The sequence below is a fragment of the Bos indicus x Bos taurus genome, chromosome 1 (genome assembly GCF_003369695.1).
Source record: "Bos indicus x Bos taurus breed Angus x Brahman F1 hybrid chromosome 1, Bos_hybrid_MaternalHap_v2.0, whole genome shotgun sequence".
Lineage (NCBI taxonomy): Eukaryota > Metazoa > Chordata > Mammalia > Artiodactyla > Bovidae > Bos > Bos indicus x Bos taurus.
The window spans coordinates 69,746,973-69,762,328 of NC_040076.1; the positions used below are offsets into that span (position 1 = coordinate 69,746,973).

Consider the following 15,356-nt stretch of genomic DNA (forward strand, 5'->3'; position numbering starts at 1 on the left):
CAAACAAATCATCTGGTCTCAGGGTCCTTCTAAATCAGTTCTTTCTAAAATATCTTTCTTTCACAAGCAAGAGGAGTTCATTGAATCAGAAAACAATGAGTGTTGGGAATACTAAGTTACTACTATTAATTCATTGTGATGGTGGTGGGGAAATTGGGGCAATGTTGTTAAAGGGTACAGACTTGCAACTAGAAGACGAATAAGTCCTGTATATCTAATACACAGCAGTGAATGGAGTCAACAGTACTACAGTAAATATTTCAAAGTTGCTAAGAGACTAGATTCTAATTGTTCTCATTACAAAATAGGGAATTCCTTAGTTCCAAAGGTTAGGACTTGGCACTTTCACTGCCAAGGCCGAGGAAACTAAGACTCCACAAGCTCTGTGTGTCTGTATGTGTGTGTGTGTGTGTATGTGTTGGGGGTAGGGGGAGGGCAGGCCAAGAAGGGGCAGAGAAAAAAAGAAATGACAATTATGTGATATGATTGGGACATTAGCTAACACTCTGGTGGCATATAAATATATAAATGTGTTAAATCAACACTTTAAACTCGCATGTCAATTATATATAATATCATTTTATATGCACTATATGTCAGTTATATCAATTTTTAAATGAGTTTATTAATCTCATTTAATAGAAAAAGTCATTTTTTGTTATGCAGTAACAAATAATGCAATAACGCTGTTTTCCCCAGTAAATTAATTTCAACAAATAGGTGCTCTCAAATACTAGATGTATATCTTTATTTTTCAAACTGAAAGGTGACTGATAGACTTTTATATATATGTATCTCAACAGGGAAATAGTGAATAGTGGACTAAAGCAACCAAGGAATGATTCTAATGTTTCTACTTTGATTGATTGGATAGAGTAATGCCATCAACTTCAATAGAAATACAGAAGATGTAAATTTTTAATTCAGTTTTTGACAAGTTTAATTTGAGGTCTCTAAATGAATATTTAATTATATGAGACCTAAAATGGTTTTAGATTTGAAAAAGGACACAGTAAAAGAGATTTTGCATAACATTAGTATGATAATAAAAACCAAGAAGCTAGCTGGTTTTCTGTTTGTCTTGCTTTGATTAAGATTTTCTGGAGCAGAATTACAAAGAATGCAGTTACTATTTCCATGTTTTGACCTGCAATGTTCAGTCCTACCTTTAAGCAATAACTTACCTGAAGGCAATGAGCCCTTCTGATGTGATGCATGCTGTAACTGGAGAATATGAAAGCAGTCATTTAAGCAGTTCATAGTTGCCATGGAAGTAGCCTTGAGCATTAACAGATCCTGGTCCAGGGAACTAAGATGGCCAGAAGCAGGAAGGCATTCAATTCCTCTAATTAAGTCTCTTTGTTGTCCTTCAGCATGAGACATCATCTATGGAAAATAACAGTTCCATGTGTCTCACTCATGATCTCTGTATAGCATACAGTTGCCACTTTAATTACCATATTTTGTATAACATGTAACATACAATTGTCATTTTTAGGATATATTCAGCCTAGAAATCTATTTTAAATTTGTTTGGCTATTCTCAATAAGCATTTAATAGTGCTACTCAAAAAATGATAACACATAAGTAAATCTCCAACATATGCTGACTAAAAAGAAGCCATACCCAGAGAAACACATACTACTCGATTCAGTTCAGAAATTTCAGACACAGGCAAAATAAATCTATGGTTTATAGGTGAGGAAACCTCTACACATTAGAAGTCAGGATAGTGAAGACAGTATAATGATGAAGAGGCATGAGAGGGTCCTCTAGGGTACTGGTAATATTTAATTTTTTGATCCAGGAGGTAGTTACGTTAAAATTACAAGATGCACATTGTGTATCAGGTTCTTTTATACAAGGATACATGCTGAGAAGGTTAATTAAGAACTGGGATGGAGACCAAGGGAAGGGGGCCAAACAGATCCATTAGGTTTACCACTGGTCTAATGAAAAGAACTTCCATGATTAATTAAACAGAACAGAAAGCCAGATAAGAAATTATAGACAAAATTCTACAATTAGTTGATACATAAGCCCCACATATCCAGGGACAATCCCCATTCATGCTTAGAGTCCTGCTGTAATTATGTCTAAACCTGTTACAGCTTGAAGGCCAAATTATATACTTACCCTATTTCTTCATTTTACAAGAACTTCTTGGCATGAAATTAGAAATGGGATTATATATTATGGGATTATATATAAATGGGATTTATATTATGCCTCTTTTGCATCTCCCACGGGTCTAGGTTTCCTAACTATAATTGCTCTTCTCCTCTGTTTCTAACAATGCTATAAGCAAATACTAAGTTTTATACTTGTCAGATTTTTTAAACAAGTCACAAGTGCTAGTAATGTTGAGGGAAAAAATTACTACTCAAGTATATCTGAACCAAGATGAATTTATTACTTTCCAGACAAGGGAAAACTGTCCTTCCAGAACAAATCAAATAGCTAATCTTACGTAAACTTCTTGGGGACATACAACATTCAAGGATGGGTTGACTTTACAACAAAAGTAATAGCGTGGAGGAAGTATGGTCTTTAGGGACTGTCTAACATTCAGAAGGAAGCACAGTGAAACAGAGTTGCTAATGACTGAAGTGAGTTGGTTAAACAGGCTCCACATTACTTCCTAAGAGATTCAATCTAGAGCCAAACAAGAGACTATTTTTCACTTTCTTCTTTGAACTCAAGAGAATACAACTTCTTATTCTTACAACAAGAAAAACATTTGAAAAACTGGACATTCAAATTAAAAAAAACACCTATTCACTTGAATACACTCTTCAGAGAACACAAAGGAAAAAAAGATTATGCATACTTTCCTATATTATGTTATAAGCCAATAAAAGTTTAATAAAGGAAAAAATCATAAGCAGGATATCGACAATATGAATAATCAGCTCTCACAATATAACATTAAAGAAGAAAAGTGTTTCTTTATACAAATGGCCCAAAAAAGCCACTTGCTAGTTTTGATATTGTAAGTGAAGAGACCTAAGGACTTCCCTAGTGGTCCAGTGGTTAAGAATCAGCCGGCCAATGCAGGAGACATGGGTTCAATCGCTGGTCTGGAAAAGATTCCACATACTGCAGAGCAACTAAGCCTCGAACAACTACTGAGTCTGAGCTCTAGGGCCCTCAAGCCACTAAGCCTGCATGCTGTAACTACTGAAGCCCATGCTTTACAACAAGAAAAGCTTCCACAATGAGAAGCTCCCACACCACAACTAGAGAGGAATCCCCATCTTCACAATTAGAGAAAGCCTGCAGGCAGCAATGAAGACCCTGCACAACCAAAAAATAAAATAAACAAATTATAAAAAAAAAATTAAAATAAAAAAGTGAAGAGGCTTAAGAAAGTGATGCTCTTAACTGGAAAAAATAAAATTTAAATTATAATTAGAGTGCAAATGTTAAAATCTGAAAATTCCCTGGTGGTCCATTGATTAGGACTCTGTGCTTCCACTGCAAGGGGTACCAGTTGGATCCCAGAAGCTGCATGGCATGCCCCCTTCCTCCTGCCAAAGAATAAAATTTGGTTATGGTTCTTTCCAAAGCAAACAAATGGGCTGACCATATATTTACAATGAAATAGAACTGATTCTGTGAAGCTGTTTTAGTGACTGTTCCTGACAATAGTAAAACCAGTTCCTTAAGAATGAAAAACCATCATGAAAGCTGAAAACTTGCTTAATCTGTGTTTTGCAGCTAGGTATGACAAATACGATGATAATGAACATCACTTATGTAGCATATAGTTTGTCTGAAAATCAGATGAGAATCATGATTTTATCGCTTGTATTTTAAATGTGTCTCCCTTACTAGACTGGTGGTGTTAGCTTCTCCCAAGGCAGAGCATAGTAACCTGCAAGAAGCATGCACTGATTAATAGAGTGATTGATGGATTGTAAATTAGTAATTTATTGTAATTAGTAAATACTAAAATAGATCACTTTAACACTTCAGTAATAAATCCACAGAGCCACAATATGACTCGATTTTCAACAGTCAGTTGCTTTTGCCAACTGTTACTTCATTTATTGCTGGACTTACTCATGGACTTTGATTAAAATACTCCTTTCAAACTCACTTTGAATTATATCTTTGCATTATAACCAATTGGAGCTAGATCACTATAGAATAGCAATTCTCAAACAGTGCTCTCCAGATTCTTATGGGGCTCTTTTCAGGGGGTCTATGGAGTCAAGATTATTTTCACAATAATTCTAGGAAATTAATTTGCCTTCTTCACTTGGTGGCATTTGCACAGATGGTGCAAAAGCAATGGTAGGTAAAACTGTTGGTGTCTTAGAATCATGGCAGTTGATACAACAGTGTCACGATTGTATTCTTCACTGCCATGCACTTCACCCCCATGTAAGCATTGGGGGCTGGGGAAAAGACAGCCAATTTTGTTAAGAATATTTCTGAAAAATCAGTAAAAATTATTAGTTTTACTTTATCCACTCTTGAGTACACATATTTAAAACTGTCTATATGAAAAATGAGAAGCACACTTCTATCGCACATAAAAAAAAAAAATGTACAATACTGTTGCATACCAAAGCACTGTGGTTGCCCAAGGAAAAGCACTTGCGAGACTGAGTTACAGGTTGAACAAGCAGTTTATTTTCACAGATCACCACCTGACATGAAAGAACGTGATTATATTGGTTGTTCAGAAACACAGGTGACAACCTGGACTTGGGAAGGGCATCTGAAATGAGGGCAGTTTTGTGGGATCTGATACTATCTCAGCTAAATGGTGTCAGAACTGAACTAAATTGTAGAACACCTAGCTGGAATCTACCAAGAATCAGAGAATTACCTAGTGTGAAGGAAACCCCCACACATTTGGTGACTGGATACAGAAGTATGGGGTGTTATAGTAGCATAGAGGAGAAGCACAAGAGTGTTGTTTTTCCCGACAGAATGATTGCTAATAACTATAGCTCTTCAGGCTTGGGAGTATGTGGTAGACATCCTTTCAAAATTAAACAAAATGATTTGTCACTTCAAGAAAAACAACTGACAGCATTTGTTGCCAATTATAAAATATTCTAGGAATCAGCGAACTAAAATGGACTGGAATGGGGAATTTAACTCAGATGACCATTATATCTACTACTGCGGGCAGGAATCCCTTAGAAAAATGGAGTAGCTATCATGGTCAACAAGAGAGTCCGAAATGCAGTACTTGGATGCAATCTCAAAAACGACAGAATGATCTCTGTTCGTTTCCAAGACAAACTATTCAATATCATGGCAATCCAAGTATATGCCCCGACCAGTAATGCTGAAGAAGCTGAAGTTGAACAGTTCTATGAAGACCTCCAAGACCTTTTATAACGAACAACCAAAAAAGATGTCCTTTTCATTATAGGGGACTGCAATGCAAAAGTAGGAAGTAGAGACATACCTGGAGTAACAGGCAAATTTGGCCTTGGAATATGGAATGAAGCAGGGCAAAGACTAATAAGAGTTTTGCCAGGAAAATGCACTGGTCATAGCAAACACCCTCTTCCAACAACACAAGAGAACACTCTACACATGGACATCACCAGATGGTCAACACTGAAATCAGATTGATTATATTCTTTGCAGCCAAAGATGGAGATCTACACAGTCAGCAAAAACAAGACCGGGAGCTGACTGTGGCTCAGATCATGAACTCCCTATTGCCAAATTCAGACTTATATTGAAGAAAGTAGGGAAAACCACTAGACCATTCAGGTATGACCTAAATCAAATCCCTTATGATTATACAGTGGAAATGAGAAATAAATTTAAGGGACTAGATCTGATAGAGGAGAAGGAAATGGCACCCCACTCCAGTACTCTTGCCTGGAAAATCCCATGGATGGAGGAGCCTGGTGGGCTGCAGTCCATGGGGTCGCTAAGAGTCGGGCACGACTGAGCGACTTCACTTTCACTTTTCACTTTCATGCATTGGAGAAGGAAATGGGAACCCACTCCAGTGTTCTTGCCTGGAGGATCCCAGGGATGGGGGAGCCTGGTGGGCTGCCATCTATGGGGTCGCACAGAGTTGGACACGACTGAAGTGACTTAGCAGCAGATCTGATAGAGTGCCTGATGAACTATGGACGGAGGTTCGTGACAATGTACAGGAGACAGGGATCAAGACCATCCCCATGGAAAAGAAATGCAAAAAAGCAAAATGGCTGTCTGGGGAGGCCTTACAAATAGCTGTAAAAAGAAGAGAAATGAAAAGCAAAGGAGAAAAGGAAAGATATAAACATCTGAATGCAGAGTTTCAAAGAATAGCAAGAAGAGATGAGAAAGCCTTCCTCAGTGATCAATGCAAAGAAATAGAGGAAAACAACAGAATGGGAAAGACTAGAGATCTCTTCAAGAAAATTAGAGATACCAAGGGAACATTTCATGTAAAGATGGGCTCGATAAAAGACAGAAATGGTATGGACCTAACAGAAGCAGAAGATATTAAGAAGAGGTGGCAAGAATACACAGAAGAACTGTACAAAAAAGATCTTCACGATCCAGATAATCACGATGGTGTGATCACTCACCTATAGCCAGACATCCTGGAATGTGAAGTCAAGTGGGCCTTAGAAAGCATCACTAAGAACAAAGCTAGTGGAGGTGATGGAATTCTAGTTGAGCTATTCCAAATCCTGAAAGATGATGCTCTGAAAGTGCTGCACTCAATATGCCAGCAAATTTGGAAAACTCAGCAGTGGCCACAGGACTGGAAAAGGTCAGTTTTCATTCCAATCCCAAAGAAAGGCAATGCCAAAGAATGCTCAAACTACTGCACAATTGCACTCATCTCACGCGCTAGTAAAGTAATGCTCAAAATTCTCCAAGCCAGGCTTCAGCAATACGTGAACCGAGAACTTCCTCATGTTCAAGCTGGTTTTAGAAAAGGCAGAGGAACCAGAGATCAAATTGCCAACATCCGCTGGATCATGGAAAAAGCAAGAGAGTTCCAGAAAAACATCTATTTCTGCTTTATTGACTATGACAAATCCTTTGACTGTGTGGATCACAATCAACTGTGGAAAATTCTGAAAGAGATGGAAATACCAGACCACCTGACCTGCCTCTTGAGAAACCTATATGCAGGTCAGGAAGCAACAGTTAGAACTGGACATGGAACAAACAGACTGGTTCCAAATAGGAAAAGGAGTACATCAAGGCTGTATATTGTCACCCTGCTTATTTAACTTATGCAGAGTACATCATGAGAAATGCTGGGCTGGAAGAAGCACAAGCTGCAATCAAGATTGCCGGGAGAAATATCAATAACCTCAGATATGCAGATGACACCACCCTTATGGCAGAAAGTGAAGAGGAACTAAAAAGCCTCTTGATGAAAGTGAAAGTGGAGAGTGAAAAAGTTGGCTTAAAGCTCAACATTCAGAAAACTAAGATCATGGCATCTGGTCCCATCACTTCATGGGAAATAGATGGGGAAACAGTGGAAACAGTGTCAGACTTTATTTTTCTGGGCTTCAAAATCACTGCAGATGGTGACTGCAGCCATGAAATTAAAAGATGCTTACTCCTTGGAAGAAAAGTTATGACCAACCTAGATAGGATATCGAAAAGCAGAGACATTACTTTGCCAACAAAGGTCCGTCTAGTCAAGGCTATGGTTTTTCCAATGGTCATGTATGGATGTGAGAGTTGGACTGTGAAGAAGGCTGAGCACCGAAGAACTGACGCTTTTGAACTGTGGTGTTGGAGAAGACTCTTGAGAGTCCCTTGGACTGCAAAGAGATCCAACCAGTCCATTTTGAAGGAGATCAGCCCTCGGATCTCTTTGGAAGGAATGATGCTAAAGCTGAAACTCCAGTACTTTGGCCACCTCATGCAAAGAACTGACTCATTGGAAAAGACTCTGATGCTGGGAAGGATTGGGGGCAGGAAGAGAAGGGGACAAGAGAGGATGAGATGGCTGGATGGCATCAGTGACTTGACGGACATGAGTCTGAGTGAACTCCGGGAGTTGGTGATGGACAGGGAGGCCTGGCGTGCTGTGATTCATGGGGTCACAAAGAGTTGGACAAGAATGAGTGACTGAACTGAACTGATAAAATATGAGCTTTAAAATGAAATTACAATTTTGGAAAACCTGTATCAGTCACCATAAGCTTTGCAGTTTCCCAATATTGAAAGCCTTTTCTGATGAAGTTGGTACGGATGTTAATGATTGTGAATTTTTGATATTGTATACCAGTATCTGTAAGGGCTGCCTAACTCCGAACTAACATTTTCCAAATGACTAATGCAGTGTTACAAAATCGTGCATAAGTTAAACATCCACTCAATGTGCAAGGCAAACCAGTGTACTGTCATGAAACAGAACCTGAAAAGTCCACTGATACATATTAGATTCCACACTGCATCTAACACTTAAGAAACTGTCACTGTCCACTTTTACTGGAGTATCAAAGAACAGCCACATTTACCTTAAAAAACTATTTTAAAACATTTCTCTTTTTTCCCCAACCACAAAGGTTTTTTTCATATAGTTCATATAGTTCAACTAAAACTACACATTTGCAGTAAATTGAGTTTGCAATAATTGCATTGAGTGCAATTATTTTGTTTATTTGGGGGGGAAAATAGCTGTTTGACATAAAAATATGTTATCTATGTTAATATGTATGAATTTATTAATTTTTATTTTAAAATAATAAAACATAAAATTGAAAGGTAAATTTTAAAAACAAGCATTTTTTAAATACCTGCTTCAATTTCTAATAAGGTAAATATTGGTAAGTTTAACCTATATAAAGCAAAAATTCTTTGAGGTCCTCAATAATTTTTAAGAGTGAAACAGATACCAAGGCCACAAAAAGCTTGAGAACACCCACCAGGAACCATGGTCAGTATAGTAACAAAAGTTCTCTCAATGTCTTTGAAAAGAAAAAGGAAATACATAGTCTCAAAGAAGCTCCCCAGATATTTTATTAACTACAGAGAAAAAGACAGCAACTTTACAGTGGAGGAAAGCTACTTTAATCAAGCAGAAGCTACCTTAACCACGAGATCAAGGTGAACATTACCAGTAACATACTGATATCACGAACTCCTTGATATAGGTACTGACAATACATATCTTCAAGGATATCTTTCCCAGGAATGTATAATTTCACTCAAATCTCAATTTCTTCACCTACAAATACAACCTAAAATAACCTGATAGAGGGAACATTCTCCCCAGCTTCCTGCCTTAAATCATTTGGGTGTGATTTATAATCCACAATCCACTACATAGGTATCTATGAGCTCTATCAAAATTAACTCAGTAAACAACACCTGGATTATTAAGAACCTAACTGCATTCTTTATTTTTATTTTATTTTTTTAGTTCTACCAGTTTATTGATACCAACCCATCATCCTCCACCCTTATACACACATGCTCAGTCATGTAACTCCATGGACTGCAGCCCGCCAGGCTCCTCTGTCCATGGACTTTTCCAGGCAAGAATACTGGAGTGGGTTGCCATTTCCCTCTCCTGCATTCTTTACTAACTAGAATTATTTGGTACTTAGTTTCAAAGAGAATAAGGAAAATGGTGAGATAAGGGAACATCAAGGATTTAACTATTCTATCTTTGTATGTTTGAAATTCTCTATTTACATGTATCAGTTAAAAAAAAAAAAAAGGTCACTTGTTTGATCACACAGTCTTTCCACTAGGCTTAATAATCCTTTTATCATAAATTTTACATTAAAGGAGTCTATACTTTCTCTTGAGAAATAAAAGATACAGATTTTTAAAATATGATAGTGTACACAGAACCTAGCTGACAGACTTGCGGAAACTTAGGACACCTAAAAAATCAGGGAATTGTTATGACCTAAACATTGAGGCCCCCAGAAGACACAAACAGGATTAAAAATTTTTTTGTGACAAAATCAAGCTGGTAATATTATTTTATGCATTTTAACTTGATTTCAATTCATACTTACTTCTCTGACTTCCACAAGATGGTCTGGAGGTAAGTTAGCTCTTTTGCTCACTGATTGTAGTCTGGAATGTCCAACATTAAAAAAGGAAATGGTATTTTGACTTGGTCTCCTCTGGGATATAGGAGAATTACCACTAGATGCAAGTGAGAAGCTCCGTGACTTCAGAGGAGGATTATTCTATTAGACAAAGAAAATAATTCCTTTTTTAAAATTTAGGTAAACTCTCAACCTATAATATACTGGAGGCTTACACACAAACAGTTTTAAAAATAAGGTTAACCTCAGAATTAACTACAAGAATAGTTCTGAAGATGGAAAAATTTAAAACCTTCAAAGTTTAAGAATTTCACACATCCCATAGTAAACTGGTAATTTATTCAGAAAATTAATTCCAGGTGTGTGCTGTCAAGAATTCTTTTTTTACATTAGACATATATTAAAATAACAAGAAATTTCTAATTTCAGATATTTAAACATCATGATTGAAGCAAAAAATACATTCATCAATATTCAATATAATAATTTTTCTAGTGTAACATTCAAGTATCTTTGAAACAAACTAGCACTTTCTGGTCACTGCCAAAGATTAGAATCTTGCAGCAAGAATAAAGTTTTTTGCTGGATTTCTTAAAGACTGCAGGCCTAAATCACAATTTTAAAAAATTTAGCTATGGGGAAGGAACACTAAAAAGAAAACAAAAAGGTATGGAAATCCTTTAACTCTGCTTCCCACATATTAATTTTTAGACATTTCTAACCTCAGATTTCAAGTACTAAGACCCTCCTTCTCATTTTAAAAAAGAAAACACTTCAAATGAGATACAGAAATTATCTATAAACACATGAAAAGACGCTCAACCTTATTAGCCATTAGAGAAATGAAATTAAAACCACAACAAAATTCTACTTCATAACCATGAGGATGGCCATAATAATTGTTAAAAAAGGACAGTAACAGTATCAGTAATACTGTGGAGAAACTGGAACCTTCGTGTATTGCTGGTGAGAATGGGAAATAATTTGGCCAATTTCAAAAACAGTTTGGCAGCTCCTCAATAGTTAAACAGACAACTACCATATAACCCAGTAATTTCACTCCTAGGAATAACCTAGAAAACTGAAATCATATGTTCATACAAAAATTTGAACACAAATGTTCATAGAAGTATTATTCATAACAGCCACAACATGTAAACAATCCACATGCCTATCAGCTGATGCATGGATAAACATAATGTGGTATATCCATAAAAGACGATTATTCAGTCTTAAAAAGTAATGAAGTATGATCCATGCAATGACATGGATGAACCTTTAAAACATTATGCTTATCGTAAGAAGCCAGACAAAAACAAACAAACAAACACCACATACTGCATGATTCCATTTATATCAAATGCCCAGAATAGACAAATCTCTTGAAACAGAAATCATAGGTTAGTTTTTGCCAGGGGACTGGGAAAAGAGATTCAAATAGGGAGTGACTGTTAAACAGATACGGGTTTTTTGGAAGGTGATGAAAATGTTCAGGAATTAGATAGTTGCAACAACTATATAATCTTATGAATATATTAATAAAACCCATGAAATTGTACACTTTAAAAGGATCAATTTTATGGTATGTGAATCTCAATTTTAAAATGCAAAAAAATAAAGTTAAAAAGATCTTTCCCCATTTCCGTGCATTAATATCATACATGAATCCACATACCTTGCCAATAGCTTCAGTGTGGTGTTGTGTACATATCTGAAGTCTGCTAACCCAATGTTGCCGCTCTTTAGCATCTGTGGCTGATAAAAAGTATCTACAAGTTATTTACTTTTTCATTTATTTTTAGAATACAATTAATTGTTATAGCATGAAGAATGGATCACTGAAAATCAGGGCATGTTCCCACTCTCCCTGACCAGAGCGAGGTAGGAAAAAGGCCAAAGCATCAACCTTGTTAGGTAACACCACAGCTGGATGTGGATATTTCCTAGGGAGGATAAATGACATATAGCTCGGTGGGTAGATGGAACTTGACATGTTTTAACTTTCGCTTAAAGATATGCTCTTCTTCAAATAAATATCCTTTATTAAGCATTTGGTGTGTACTCAATATATTCTTTCAGATCTCTAGCATGATCAATTAGGATTAACATCATACTTTATGTGTATTAATTAAAAATAGAAACCTCTATACAAATTATATTTATCTAAACAGATGTTATACCTGAATACAAGCATTTTCATAAATCCCAGTTATGTACATTAATCATTAAAAAACACGAAGAGAACATATCAACTAAATTAAGAAAGGAAATAAAATACAAATCTGTGGAAGACAAAACATTTTTAACAAGTCTATGTTTTTAGATTTCTCAGTATTTCATCTATACAAATTTCTTAGAGGGGTCAATTTTAAACAGACTTACTCACTGTGCAACTTAAAAGTCATTAATTAAAACAGATCTCATAAACCCTTAAAACAATTACAAGGTGTAGAATACTGTTTCTGTATCAATGATAGTAATTTCTATTTCCAAAACCTAAATGAAAGGAGGGAAGTATATCAACTTCTCAAGGAAGAAGAAAATCACACTATTAATTCTCATATTTCAGCCATACCTCTGAGTTTATATTGTTCCCCACTGGCAGCATTTACAGTGAAGGTGTGAGAGTCCTCATCACTGGGTGATATTACAGCTCCTGCAAGCTGCAAAGTACCTCTGGGTTTTTGATTTCTAGACTGTTCATTCACAAAATACTCCAACAGCCCAGCTTCATTGTTTAGAACAAAAAACCTGCAATAATTTTAAAAAAAGTCATACTTTTAAAATATTTCCCCTAGTCAAACTAGAGCAATCCAAATTTTAATCACATACTTTTGAGTTTTTGCTATTAAAAAAATAAAATTCAAAAGCATCTCAAGAAGTACTTAGAAACACTAGACTGAATTTCCTAGTAGTAAATGTTACTGAAGAATTGAATGAGTTTAATAAAAGATATAAAATCTTCAGCTGTGAAAGAGGCATTTAATAGGGAATACAAGACAATGCAGAAAGGAAACAAAAATACAGTATCCTTCAGAGGAAGATTTCTCTCCAGAATTCATTAACAGGGTAAGTTCCCAAAGACAAATGGTAGGGAGAGTTTTTATTTAAAATTCACTGGGAACAAATCAAAGCATGAGCTCTGGGATTAACAAATGCTAGGTAAGAAATGAATATGATTTAAGATTTAACCAGTGAAATAAACAATATGAATAATGCCAAAGTAGCAAGACTTTGTGAACACATTATTCAATAGGTCACAACTAAAGATTACTTATCCTGTTTTAAAATGAAAAGGCTGCAACTAGAGATGCAGAACCATAAGGAACTTGAAACTAAATGATGATATAATGAAACACGCTGGAAAAGAATTTGATGTTCTGATTTGGTTTTAGATTAACTACTTTGGGAAATATATTAATTTGGATTCCAATTTAAGTAGTACAATAGTTCTTTTCTTTAGGAAAAAAATCTAAAAAGTCTCTATTCCAAAAAATTAATGTTTGGGTTTACAGCAATTTGGTATTCTACATGTTAATGCATTCTGTAATACATCCAGACAATTTGATCCAGTTCAAGTTCCTAGAAGATACTACCTTAAGCAACGTGGCAACTATATCAATCATACCAAACTGGGAGAGAATGCAATTGGCCTTTTATTAAGGGAAAGAAAAAGAAATAATGAGAAGCAAATAAGAGAAGTTGAAAGCAGCTACCTGAAAAGGGAGCTGGAAAAGCAAGACTATTGTTTTTCTCATTCATCTTTAGCATGCTTGTGACTTTTAAAGGGGCTTCCCTGGTGGTTCAGACAAATCTGAACAAACAGACAAACAAGAAATAAGGAAAGGAATGAATGAAGGAAATAAGGAAAGAAATCTCTTTCTCCTAGTCTAAGCAATAAGCCCAATTATTCCAAACAAAGAAAGAAGACTGGTCTCTTCTAAGAAGTCAATTCAAAGAAAATTTAGAGAACAATGTTGGAAATCTCAAGTTACTGGGAACATGTATTTCTTATCCCAAAAGCATTACCACAAATCTACAACATGGGAAGCACTCACCTCGATATACAAAAGTAATACTGAGGAGGAACTGGTAAAATGATAGAATTGAGTCAAAAACTGATTACCTAATACCAAGATGATGCTATGGACCCAGTGGCACCAATAACGCACTGTATGCTGTCTTTCATTATACACGAATTAACCCAAATGTTCTTCCTTCACCCTTTCTCTGGAGATGTATAAGATGTGCAGATTGGAGATGGAGAGACAATTCACATAGCAAGGAAACTGAAAGCTATTTTGCCCAGAAGAGGACTAGACTCTTGATTATAGTATTCTTAGCAAGCTGGTCTAACCTAGGAGCTAAAGAAACATAGAAAAAAAGGCTTAAGATTCAGCATCTTTCTTTATATGCTGAAAAGTCACCACATTGTTAAAAAGAAAAATTAAATAATTATTTATTTTGTGCAATTTCAAAATAATAAAGACTGCAAGTTTGAGAAAATGACTAATCCTCAGAATAGCTGACAACTTAAAATGAAGTATTTTGGAATGGAACTTTAAAAAATATTCTGACTTGGAAGTATGTCTTATGATAGCAATAGCCAACTTCAGGGAAGATTTTGGATGGAAAGACACGCATATGCTTTGTGCTGACCATCCTAGGCTTCAGTGCTGACCATGTACAGAACTTCTGAGTAGGAAGAGATCTCCTCTTCATGAATGCTAATTCAAAGTGAAAGGAAGTACATTCAAGAGAGGGTCTTGCTGTTTCTTAGGGTACCACATTCCACAACAAGCAGTTTATTATTTACAGAGTATGCTCATGCTGGATTTCTCCAAGCTTCTCTCAGTTGCTCTTAGTCAAACAGAAATAGATTGCCAGGAGACCACCTTGAATACCTGGCACAGGTACAGTGCTTTTGTTACTTAAGCTTTATCCACACTTCAGGGACCAAGTGGCTAAGTCTACCAAAAGAACTGAGCTCTAAGCCTAAGTTCCTTTAACATGGTCTTAACCTTTTTGTAGGTGCCCAATATGCTACTGGAGATCAGTGGAGAAATAACTCCAGAAAGAATGAAGGGATGGAGCCAAAGCAAAAACAACACCCAGCTGTGGATGTGACTGGTGATAGAAGCAAGATCCGATGCTGTAAGAGCAATATTGCATAGGAACCTGGAATGTGAGGTTCATGAATCAAGGCAAATTGGAAGTGGTCAAACAGGAGATGGCAAGAGTGAACGTCGACATTCTAGAAATCAGCAATTAAGGACTAGAATGGGTGAATTTAACTCAGATGACCATTATATCTATTATTGTGGGCAGGAATCCCTTAGAGA

At 36.1% G+C, this 15,356-nt stretch overlaps 1 protein-coding gene across 1 annotated transcript in view; it reads right to left on the minus strand.

The window, feature by feature from the left end:
* The window catches only part of OSBPL11 (oxysterol binding protein like 11), a 91,884-nt gene that overhangs the window by 43,952 nt on the left and 32,576 nt on the right, over positions 1–15,356 (minus strand). The window contains exons 3-6 of the mRNA XM_027536631.1: positions 12,590–12,765; positions 11,690–11,769; positions 9,979–10,155; positions 1,185–1,386 (exon numbers count right to left, since the gene is read on the minus strand). Coding sequence (XP_027392432.1) covers positions 1,185–1,386; positions 9,979–10,155; positions 11,690–11,769; positions 12,590–12,765 — 635 coding nt within the window. The remainder of the gene's footprint in view (positions 1–1,184; positions 1,387–9,978; positions 10,156–11,689; positions 11,770–12,589; positions 12,766–15,356) is intronic.